We start from the raw sequence: 12,356 nt of genomic DNA, 5'->3' as shown, positions 1-12,356 counted from the left end.
GAAATCTACTACCTTTAGGTGACCAAAGTGCACTATTAACATTTTTGGACAGGGCCTGGGGTTTGGTGGAGAGTTGTGGGTTTTCTTTTTATTTTAGGGGATTGCATAGCTACAATTTTCATGGGTTGTTGGGGTTTTTTTTTTTTTTAACCTCAAAATGACATATCACTGGGCTATTATTTTTCAGTAAACATGTTTAGAAGGGGCTCCAAGGGGTGTAAAAAAGAGATTTGTGCACACCAAAAATACTGATTTATAAATATGTTAAGCTAAAGCCAGGCCAACCACTTTATGACTTAATGTCCTGTATGCATCAGACCATTTTCTTAGTCTGTCTTCAAAAACATTAGGAAACCTATCCTTATAAATAAGGTTGCTAGTCTAGCACAGAGGTGTGCAGCATTCCAATCCAAAGTGGACAAAAGAGCTTTCAATCTGACATACACTCCTTCAGTATACCGGCTAGAAGCTACTCCAAGGAGCTGCACCTTTCCATGCCTCATATGGTAGCCATGCAAATTCAGGAAAATACTTGTTTAAGTCAAGCCAGCATTATGGAGGAGGTGAAGGATGCAGCATTTATGTGATCTCTCCATTTTCACTTGGAAAGAAAGAGATTGCCAGTTTAGATCAAAAATTCACATTTTGGGTGGAAGTGTTCATGGAGACAGTCCCAGGATATCAGGGGTCGCTCACCAAAAAGTTAATGTAGCTGAGATAAAGAAGATGAGATCAGGATGAAAGCTAATATTTGGTTAATTAAATACTTAATCAGATAAACATAGTTAATGTGACTAATGTCAAAGTAAAAATTTAAATTTTGTGGCAATTTGGGGAGTTCTGAAGTCCATACTTCAATAGACCATATGGAGATACAAATTGCATAGCCCTCATATAAATCATGCTGAATTAGATGGAAAAAGTCAGGGTAGAAGCATCTTCCTTTGTTATTAATGGATGGGAGGAAATGAAAGGTGGGGAGGCCATGCAGAAGAATGATTCTTCAAGAAGTTGGATATGATATCAAGATCAATTATATTATAATCACTATTAAAATACTGAAGAGCAAAATACTTGTTTCCCATGTACTTCATAGGTCAAAACCAAAGATATAATTGATGTCATGTAAAAAGAACAATTGGTTGGGCAGTTTAGTTTCTAGCTTGTTGGCTTTTAAATTCTTTTTTATGCCTTTTTCTAGGTGCCCTATAACATAATTGGTTGGCTTGAGAAAAACAAAGATCCTCTCAATGAAACCGTGGTGGGTATTTTTCAGAAATCTTCCAACAAACTTCTGGCCAGCCTGTTTGAAAATTATGTCAGTGCTGACAGTGGTAAGTGGAATGACCTTGGTACTTAATTCTTACATCAAAGACTAGAAGAGGTGGCTAGTAAATATACTAGCTTATGAACTTGAAAAATCTGGCAGCTGCAAACATTATGCACATAAGATCTTTCTAGGGAACAGAGTAATAGTTAACAGATGCAAATTGTTGGAACCTCATTCAGTCTTTTTGCTGGTTCTGGGAGGTTGAATGGCAATTATAAAGCAGACATTAAGGAATGCTTTACATGTAAAAGTATGCTTCACAAATAAATATTACCCCTGAGGGCAGGACCAGAACCAGTGGGTTAGAATTACATGGAAGGGGGTTCAGATCAGAGACCAGACATATTTTCTGAATGCCTGCACTGTCAGCTAGTGGAATAGGCTTCCACATGAAATGGTGAGTTTTCCTTTATTATAGTCTTCAAACAAAGGCTGGATGATCATGTGTCAGATATGCTCTAGTAGATCCTACTGAATGGAGCAGGGGATTGCACAAGATGGCTTCTACGGTCCTTTTTACTTCTATGAATTTATGATCTCTCAATGTAGCAGACGTGTTTGTAACTAAGCCCTATTATAAGATATAATATGAGGGAGCTAGGATGATCTATAGTTTTGAAGAATGAATCTTCTTCAAAATGTACATTCACATTTGAAGAATGCAAAATAATTCATACAAAAGGGAAGATTTATAGCTCAGTGATTTGAATCCTGAGGGTGTAGATTTACAGTGCTGCAAACAGATTGGATGCAGACTTCAGCCTTATACAGGCAGCCCTTTTGTATGGAAGAACAAAAAAATTCTATTTTGTAACACAGAAATTGCAGATATCATTTTTCACATTGCATAAAGTTAGGTTTATGAAAGGCAGGGTTTACATAACCTGGGGACTGCCTGTATTCCTATATTGGGGATGGATGGATGGATAGATAGAGAGAAAGAGAGAGAGATAGAGAGATGCTTGAATACACAGCTACATTTGTTTAATTTTGCCTTAGGGTAATCTGGAACTCAGCCCTTATGGATAGTTTATGGTTGGCTGAGCATAATGGATAACAACAGCCACTGTGGCTTATTTAACCAATCATGGTTAAACTAACCATGGCTTAGTGTCACAACTCAGCCAGAGTGAGTAGGTTATGTGTGAATCAACCACAGTGAATGCAAATTGTGCCTTTTCTTTAGAACTTCATAAAATTATTGTACATGAATCATTAATTGATAATGGTTGTGTGAATTAGAAATTTTAAAAGGGCATTATATGAATCCACTCATAGTGGACAGTGGTTATATGGCTCTAATAAAACAAACAAAGCTGAGACAGTTACATGTATCTATTTCTAATCAAAGAATGAAGACAACACAGATCTTTAGTTATAAAATATTGCAGATTTCATAAGTAAAGAACAAAATTGTTCTCCATAATAAATCTCTTGATTGTAAAAGTCGATTGTAGAAGCCAGATATACACATATCAGACACATGTTTTAATTTTAATATTTCTTAAAACCTGAAATGACATCAGTTGCACCAGCTAACCATCTGATCAGCAGAGTTCCAATCACTGCAGTATCTATAACACTTGGAGCCAGAGTTTTCATGGAAGCATCAGTTGTGATTAATAGTTGTCCAGTCATCAATGGATGGTTGCTCCTGGCCCACGATTTAGTTGAAGTGAGAGTAAGTTAAAAAGAATGAGCAGTCACAATGAATTGCCCAACACTGTAATACTGAAAATACCACTGACCTGAAAGAAATCATTCTGATTTCTAAAACACTTCTAATAAACTTCTAAATCGTGTAAGAAGTCTGTGGTTATATGTCAGTGCTGAAATCAGAAATTAACTCTGTCCTTTCTTTTATCTCAAGTTGATCATAGTGGAGAAAAGAAACGCAAGAAAGGGGCTTCCTTCCAGACAGTGTCATCAATGCATAAAGTAATTTTACGCTTCCTTTTTAAGTATAATTTCTCATTTTTTTTTGTTTCATTACTGCAAAAACAGTATATTCAAATCAAGCAGAGCAACAATTAAACATTCATTCATCTTACACAACTTATGTTTTCAGCAGTTTTCACTTAAAAAAAAAAAGACTATTTTCTTAAAATAATGACATGCTTAAATTTCCATGGGATTCATTGTTATTTTCATGACAACTAGCGGTTAGATTTCTCAAAACTGGATCCATGACCAAAGGCACTCTTCAGTGATCTGGATTCTCTCTCAAAGATGGCTGACATAGTCCACTTTGGTAAAAATAATTGGATAGCATTTACCCATTAGGAATCCTCTGAATATAATCTGAAATTTTTATAGCTCTGCTAATATATAATGCTAAGCCATAATGTAGGGTTTTTTTCTTTTTAGTTTAGTGAAGTGCAAATCTACTTGTGCATTATGTGCAAACCAGGCCATAATTGCTTGTTTAGCAAACCATGGCTGAAAAGTCCTGGTAAGATAATGCATATCTGAGAACCAGGGAGGGCTTATACTTCAAAACTAAAGGACCAAATGTACATAACTGACCAACATTTTCACAGAAGATGTGACAGATCACAGCTTACATTCAGTATATTAGGTAACATTTTTGCCATTGGTAAAATTTGTGGCTTTGCCCAAATTGTACTGAGAAGATGTGCAGTTCTGGGTGACAAGTGCAATTTCTGCAAGTCACACTCAAATATATAAATAGAATAAGTGCTAAATAAGTAAAGATCACACATTCAAGGGTAAACGTTCTGTGTTAAATTTTGTTTGTATTTCCTTCAATGTTATCAGTTAAGACAGAAAGTGGGCCTTCCTTCAATCTATTTATCTCACTAAAATGATCAGATATCTCTTTTGGGAGTATGTTAGAGAGAGAGAAAAAAAAAAATCTGCAGGCTCTTTTTGTCACAGCAGTCTCCAGTATGTGGTGTAAAAGGGCAGGAACAAATCTTGCTGGAAAGGCCAAATTGCCTGATTTAACAACAAAAGGAGGGAAGAGTGGTGAAACTGCTGCCCTAGACAAATAACTGAGTTTGATCTTTGCTTGTTTAAAAACATTATAGTTTATTTTTTAAAATAATTTTTATTAGGAGATTTTATATAGTTTATAAGAAATACATTCAAAGAAAAACATATAACAAAGTAAGTGTGAAAAAGAAAAAAGAAAAGAAAAAAAGCATATATAAAGAAATGGCTCCTGATATCCCTTTTAACAGTTATACATACAATTCTAATCAAACCACTCTCTCCAATTTCATCATAATTCCCTTCTTTCTATAACTTATTCTTTCTAATCATCAAAACCATAAATCACAAAGACATTTTCTTTCTCACACAAGAAGTCCATAAGGGGTTTTCAGTCATTGATAAATGTCAATAATGACCTTTCTCTAATCAAAGAAGTCGATTTATCCATCAGTAAATTATAGTTTAAACTATGGTGTATAACCTTTTTTGAGAAAAGGCCCGTATACAGTCTACTAGTAGTATGTGGAAGACCCTATACCAGAAGGATGTTGGAAGAATTATTAATAGATAGAAGGAGCTAGGACAAAAACTGAATATGATTTCATTTCATTAAAATGTGAATACACTGTTAATAACTTTAGTGCCTCATATTTAAGAGTTCCTCCCTTCTGCCATGTTAACAATTAGAATTTGCATCTAATGGAGCTTCTGGGAATCCCACCCAGCGTTTTTGGGAGAGACAGGTGGGTCCTGAAACCTCAGGTTGTGTGGTTGAAACTAAACACAGTATGTTCCAAGATGATCCAAGATGGACATCACAATAAGATACTTTTACTTTCAGGATGCAGCTGCTTCTAATCTTCTCCAGAGGAAGAAATGTAAGATTTAAATATGCAAGCCCAAGACTCAACCAAGTTCACTGTAATAGGACAAACTTATTATTTAACGTTATGTCTAAATTGGCTCAATAATAATAAAGCAATACTTAACTGTAAGTGAACACTTGACAGCAGAGAACTGATGTAATCTTCATTTTAGGACTACAGTCAGTATTCTATAGTGAGTAAGACAATTTATATTCTCTGTAATTCCATGGTTTAGCTTTTTTTTTTTTTTCCTGTGTAGGAAAATTTAAACAAATTGATGACTAATTTACGATCTACAGCTCCTCACTTTGTGCGTTGCATTATTCCCAATGAAACAAAAACTCCAGGTAAAACTCTGCATGTTCTCTTAGAATATGTTTAGTTTTTAATACTTAATCTGATGAAGAAAAATCTTGTTTCTGAGTATGCATATATAGGAACGTGTAATTTATTGTCTTATCATTTCAGGGGCAATGGATCCTTTCCTTGTCCTCCATCAGCTGCGCTGTAATGGCGTCTTGGAGGGAATCCGCATTTGCCGCAAAGGCTTTCCTAATAGAGTTATTTATGCTGACTTTAAACAAAGGTAACCTGAAGGTCAATGGCACAGTCAAATTGTTACATCTGTAGAATCAATATTTACTCTTTCTTCAGCTTAATAGATCCAGTTCCCTACTCATTTTGGCCAAACCACCTTTGAATAAAAACTAACAATGTGAAAGATACATTTTAGGATATGCAATGCTTCACATTCAAAGGGAAAAAAAGGTGCTTCAGAGTCCACAGAGTGTACTATGTGTAGCACCCTAAAGCAAACACCTTTTCCCAGAATTGCATAAACTAGTGGTTCCCCAGCTTTGCTGCCCTCAAATTACAACATTTAGAATGTACTGTTAGCGTGGATGATGGCCATGGCAGGTTAAAAATTCTGGAAGGTACAGTTATAGCATCTCTGAAGAGCACCAGATTGAGAAAGACTAATGCAGACATATTTGTTTGGGTAGACAAAGTGTCTAGGTTCACATAACACACTTAACCTGATTACATTTTTTTGCATTCATATTAATCAAATGGACTGAGTTCTCACAATCTGCTAAACCACAAAAAACTAATCCAGGTTAAAACCAATCAAATTTAGTAAATACAGGCCCTACATTTTTTAACTGACATAGTTAAGCATGTTGCACAAATGCAGACACTGTGAGATCTCCTGTGAGTAGACTTCCCACATTCCGAAATCAAGAAAGGAATTACAGCAGGGTCTGGAGTTTAATTTATTTGTACATTATTTATCTGCCCTTACCAGATATCGTATCCTGAATCCTTCTGCAATTCCAGAGGACAAGTTTGTGGACAGCAGAAAAGCTGCTGAAAAATTACTGGGCTCTTTGGATATTGATCATAACCAGTACCGCTTTGGGCACACCAAGGTAAAATAGTTCACTTACTATAGGCCAGCAATGGAGAAAATAGAAAGGCATGCTCCTAATTGGTATCTGGATCAAAACTCACTAGCAGCTTTAAATAACTATTCTAGGGAAGAATGGAGGAAAGTACCAATGCCTCTGGGAAGTTCCCTTGATTTATGTTTTTTAATCATGTATCTTCTCATATGTAGCCCTATTGATAAGGCCTGTCTGCATTATATTTGGGGAGAGTAATTTTATCTCAAGACAGGAAGGAGAGATTTATGGTGGATCAACTGCTATCCACAAGTAGGGATTAGGTAAGATTTCATTCCATTGTGTGAACTTTTTAGTGGAAAAAAGAAGGTTTGATCCTGTGGATCGATAGTCAGCCTTAAAATACTTCTAGAATGCCCTGTCCCCCAACTCTGAAGAAATAGGAGACATTTCTGCAATTTCTTCTAACTTCTCAGTTGGCTTCTTTGCACAGGTAGAGTTGCTCCATTGTAAGTAGCTTACCAGAATGCTATTATGCTTTATATGCATAAAGGGAGAAGCAGATCTAGATTGTCTTCAGTAGGGATCAACTATTGTGTAATTTGGGCTGGCCAATTAATCAGCATTCATATATGTGAAAAAGGCACAACTGAAACCATTTCTCCACTAGTGATATAGAGTATCTTCTAGCATCACCTGGCCATAATAATGATATAAAGCCTGCCTTTTTTATTGCTATATTGGCACAATGATAGTTGAATTACTGTAGAAGCCTTTATAAATCACTAGTAGAGATCCTACCTTAAGATTCTTTCATCTGATTTAAAACTCTTGCTGCTTGCCAACCTGGTGTTTATTCAGATAGGCAAAATGTTGTAATATTTATTCACATTTAAAGTTCCTAAATGTCTATTAAAAGTTGAGCAGGGTGCTTTTAAGACTCTCAAAAGCTTCCCTTTCTCTATGGCAGGGTATATTTATTTATTTTATACGTGGAATATTACAGGCAATCCAAAATAACAAAATAACTCTTGGGTTTATATTTTAGCTGATCATTTTTCTTGCCTCAAATAAAATATGTAAAGGTAATACTGGATGGCCCACCCTCAAAGTGGGCCCAGAGCTTTCCACTGATTGCCTTTTCCTTGCACCAAAGCAGAAAGATTTCCCATCCACTTGCCAAAGGACTGCAGTTGAAGGATAGTGGCTATTATTGTAAGATTACCTATCTTTGTTCCCCTACAGCATTTGTGAAATCTAGCACTTTCTCTACCTTCATGAATCTACCTCCTTTCGTGCTTACATTAACCTCTCTACTTAACACATAGATTTAAATACACTGCTAGAAGAAGACTTAATTATTGGCTTTTTGCTCCTCCTCTCAACTGTAGTTTATCTGGCATATTTTAATTAAATTCCAGAAGAGATGAGCTTTTGCAAAGATCTTTACTAGAATAAGAAAATCCATGACTTAGTTTTCCTTCTATTAATGTATTCATTTTTAGAAATTATATTACATCTTTCATAGAATCTTAGAGATGGAAGGAATAAGCTACTCAGTAGCTGGGTATAGTCTTCCAATTTGTATATGATACCATCCAGAAGAAGATAAATTCCAACGCTTTAGCACCAAGATATAAAGACACTATTTCTTTGTTATTATGTTTACATTTACTTGTATATACAAAAAATATATGTATCACTTTGTTACTGTAAGCAGTTGTAAGAGTAAGTAGCACAGTACTTAATCTGGCTCCACGTGTGTTTGTTTCAGTCCCAATTCTAAACCATCTTGTAACACTTTTATTACATTTGTGCAGCTAAGAGTGCTATCATGCTACTCCCAGTCTTCTCTTCTCAAGGGCAAATACCCTTAGCTCTTTCAACATCTTTTCATGAGAATTTCTAGCCCCCAATCTTCCTCATTGCCCCTCTCTGAACTTATTCCAAGTGGGCACAATAATAAAAATGAGGTCTGATCAAAGCAGAATAAAGTGGAACTAAATCATATTTTTTTATGCAAGCTGAACTTGCTCCCCCTTCCTTCCTTCCTTCCTTCCTTCCTTCCTTCCTTCCTTCCTTCCTTCCTTCCTTCCTTCCTTCCTTCCTTCCTTCTTGCCTGCCTGCCTGCCTGCCTGCCTGCCTGCCTGTCTGCCTGCCCCTTCTCCTTCTGCTGTCAGATTCAGTTTGTAATCAACTACTATTCTAAGATATTTTTCACAAGCAAAATTACAAGCCAGGTGTTTCCCATCCTAAACCTGTACACTTATTTTTTGTTCCCAAAGTGATTTTTTCATTTGTCTCTTAAAAGTTATTCTTTTACTTGCAGCCTACTTCTCTAACCTATGAAGATCATTTTCAGTTTACTTCTATCTGAAATAATAGCCTATTAACTATCCCATCCAATTTTCTGTCATTTGCAAATTTGATAAGCATTCCTCTATTACTATATCTAAATCACTAGTAAAAATGTTGAAGAATAGAGACCCAGGTCTGAGGTGGAGGAGCTCAGTTAGAGCATCAAACACATGGCCAGGAATTGACTGTGGAATAAAACATGAACCACTCATGTGCAAGTTCCAATATAATCTAAAATCCAAGAAGGAGTTTCCACAATACATTCTTGACCATTTTCATGAGAACATCAAGAACCACTTTGAAGTCCTGAAGCACATTGATAAAGAACCATAGGAAGTGTAGAATCAAAGAAGCTGTTAAGGATTAATGTGAAAAGACAAAGAAACAGATGAAAGCAAACTCGACTTCAGAACAAACAGTGGAAATTGCCAAAAAGAGAAGAGAATCCACAACTAAGAAAGACATAGGTGTCAGGAAGGAACCTAAAAAAGAGTTTCAGAAAGTAGTTAGAAGAGACAAAAGCCACTATTACAATGACATCTGTAAAGACATTGAAAAAACAAAGACTTCAAAAATATCTCTGCACTCAGAGTTGGTATGCTAATGGACTCCTGTAGACAAAGAGTAACTGATTCCAAGAAGATCAAAGATGGAAGGAGCATACCGAAATTCTGTACAGTAGGTATGTCAACATCCAAGATATCTTAAAAAATATTCCCTACTTACAAAACCTCTAGTAATAGAAGATGGAGTTAGATTAGCATTCTGATTGATACCAAGTTAGGAAGTTATATGAATTGAGGGAGTAGCTGTAGAAATATGGCAAGAAACATAAGAATATGTAAAGGTTGTGAACAAACTATGCCAGCATATCTGGAGAACAATACAGTAGCCAACAGATTGGAAGACATCAGTCTACATACCAATGAAAAAAAAAGTGACTAAAATTTAATATAAAGAAGGCCATACTTATGACAACAGGTAGAGCAACCAGCCTTAGAATCAACAATGAAGATATTGAAATGGTGGATAGCTTCTGTCTTTTAGGATCAACTATCAACGCTAAATGAACCAGTAGTTCAGAAGTATGCCACAGACTAGCACTTGGTATAGTAGTAATCAAGGCTTTGGAAAAGATATTCAAATGCTATGAAATTTCTATACCTATAAAGTTCAGAAATATGCAGGCAATGGTTTTTCCAGTAACAGTCTATGGAAGTGAAAGTTGGACTTTCAAGAATGAGAATAAAAATAGTAGTGATGCTTTTGAACTTTGGTCTTGGAGAAAACTTCTGAGAATACCATGGATAGCCAAGAAAACAAACAAATGGATCTTTGAGTAATCAACCCTGAGTTCTCACTCAAGACACAAATGACCAGGCTCAAATTATCCTACTTGGGACACATTATGTGAAGACCTAACTCTCTGGAGAAGTCTATAATGCTGGGAAAGATGGAAGGAAAGACAAGAAGAGGATGATCAGCAGCAAGATGGATGGACTTAATTATAGTGGTGATGTATACACCATTGGAAAACCTGAAGGATTAGGTTGGGGCAGATTGCCCTGGAGAAAATCTATAGGGTCACTATTTTATGACACATAATTTATCAATATTGGGTGGACAGTAGTAATCACCAACACACTACTGATTGTATTTGTTCCTTTTCTTATTTTAATTCAGCTGCTGTCTAGAACATTGTCAAATCCATTCTTTAGATTTAGATTTCACAGCTGGAATGATGGTCTTAATATACAATACAATTCCTCCTCCCTTTGTATCACTTCTGTTCCTTTTTAACAAACTGTATCCTTCAATTATTGTACTCTAGTCACAGGACTCATGACAGTGAGTCTCCTTTTTAGTTATCACATCATATTTAATTTCTTATTTGAAGAATTCAAGCATATTTTGTTTCATTGCTATTATTTAAGCATTAAAGTATAAATAACACATGAACTTTATGAGCAATGTTCTTTCCAAATTTTCACTGATGTTTTAATATGAAGTTTTACAGCAACCCTTCCACTTTTTTTCTACAAAGTGGAGCAGTTTTTCTAGTCTTTATCTGAAGTCTTTACTTCAAAGTTTTTATCTCCAGCCTCCACAGGATCCTGATCAAACTTGCCATGCTGTGCTCAAAGATGCTGTAAAATCTTATGCCAGAAGTCCAACTTCAACATAACTCTGTCCATTGTCCTAAAATCCAAATCTCTCCTATTGACACAATTTCTATATTGTTGTTCATTTACAGTATTTGCATTTTCCTGTCCTGTCTTTTTTCATAGAGAGAAAGATAAATGGAATACCATTTGAACCCTCAGTGTCTTGACATTTCCCAAATGTCTACTGAAAATTAAGCAGTGATTTTTAAAGACTCTGACAGGCTCAGGGCCGAATTTAACTAATCTGTTTAAAATAAAATTCCAAGAGAGATGTTGGTCTTTTGGGCTTCCATATACATAAACTTCCTGAGAAAAAGGATTAAGAAAAAATAAAAAGAATAAAATTACATTGATGTAGGATGCAGTGAAAAGATAGTAGGTAGGGACATTAAAATTGGACCTAATGTTAGGACTAAAGGGCCATTTTTATTAAATAAGCAGCCCAATGAAAAAGAGGCATATTCCAAGCTCTCCTGTATAGACCTATATCACAATCATTCTCATTTGCTTTTACAATTTTTAAAGCAAAATTAAATGTGGAATGGGTCTAGTTCTTTATAAAAGTCAATAGTAATTTCAACTATTTTAATTAGCAGCTTTATGGTACAGTATTACTTCCTCTAGACCGGCATTAAGATTTCATGCTCTGTTTTTGTCTTGATATTGCAACATGCTGTTACAACTATCATTATGATCTGACACTGTTGTGCTTTGTTACATGTCTGAAACTGATCTATGTTTCACCAAACAGTTGATTAAATTTATTTGACAAATTGATTGCATTTATTTCAGGTCTTTTTTAAAGCTGGTCTCCTGGGCCATCTGGAAGAAATGAGGGATATGAGATTAGCCAAGATCTTAACATTAATTCAAGCACGAGCCCGAGGCAAACTGATGCGTATTGAGTTCCAGAAGATGGTAGAACGAAGGTATTATACTACAGACTGTTTATGACATTGTATACTGGGGACAAATCTTTATTTCTGCTTTCCAAGTGATTATATTATACAGCAATTTTCTTCAGCTTGGCACCATCCAGATAATGTTTGTTTTTCAGCTTCCAAAGTTACCAGCCAGCATCTCCTTTAGCCATGTTGACTGGGAATTTGTTGTCTAAAATTACAGTATTTGGAAGGAGCCAGCTTGAGGAAACAGTAGAAATTCAATTGATGGAAAGGAACTGTAACTTTGCAGCTCACACAGTACCTGATATTTGAAAAGGACTTCAGACCTTAGATGATATGAAAGGACAGGAAAGAAAAATGTCTTGTTTTTCTTC

At 35.6% G+C, this 12,356-nt stretch overlaps 1 protein-coding gene across 2 annotated transcripts in view; it reads left to right on the top strand.

The window, feature by feature from the left end:
• MYH15 (myosin heavy chain 15) overlaps nucleotides 1-12,356 on the top strand; it is an 87,207-nt gene that overhangs the window by 29,943 nt on the left and 44,908 nt on the right. For both annotated transcript variants that reach the window (XM_025167322.2, XM_007429270.4), the window contains exons 17-22: nucleotides 1,202-1,334; nucleotides 3,201-3,268; nucleotides 5,411-5,498; nucleotides 5,620-5,737; nucleotides 6,458-6,581; nucleotides 11,870-12,006. In XM_025167322.2, coding sequence (XP_025023090.2) covers nucleotides 1,202-1,334; nucleotides 3,201-3,268; nucleotides 5,411-5,498; nucleotides 5,620-5,737; nucleotides 6,458-6,581; nucleotides 11,870-12,006 — 668 coding nt within the window. The remainder of the gene's footprint in view (nucleotides 1-1,201; nucleotides 1,335-3,200; nucleotides 3,269-5,410; nucleotides 5,499-5,619; nucleotides 5,738-6,457; nucleotides 6,582-11,869; nucleotides 12,007-12,356) is intronic.

Source organism: Python bivittatus, unplaced genomic scaffold (genome assembly GCF_059951505.1).
Source record: "Python bivittatus isolate LINGU-HERP-01145 unplaced genomic scaffold, Pbiv_v1 ctg000350_np1212, whole genome shotgun sequence".
NCBI lineage: Eukaryota > Metazoa > Chordata > Lepidosauria > Squamata > Pythonidae > Python > Python bivittatus.
Note: the sequence above shows the minus strand (reverse complement) of the source record. Positions and strands in the feature narration are given on the sequence as shown.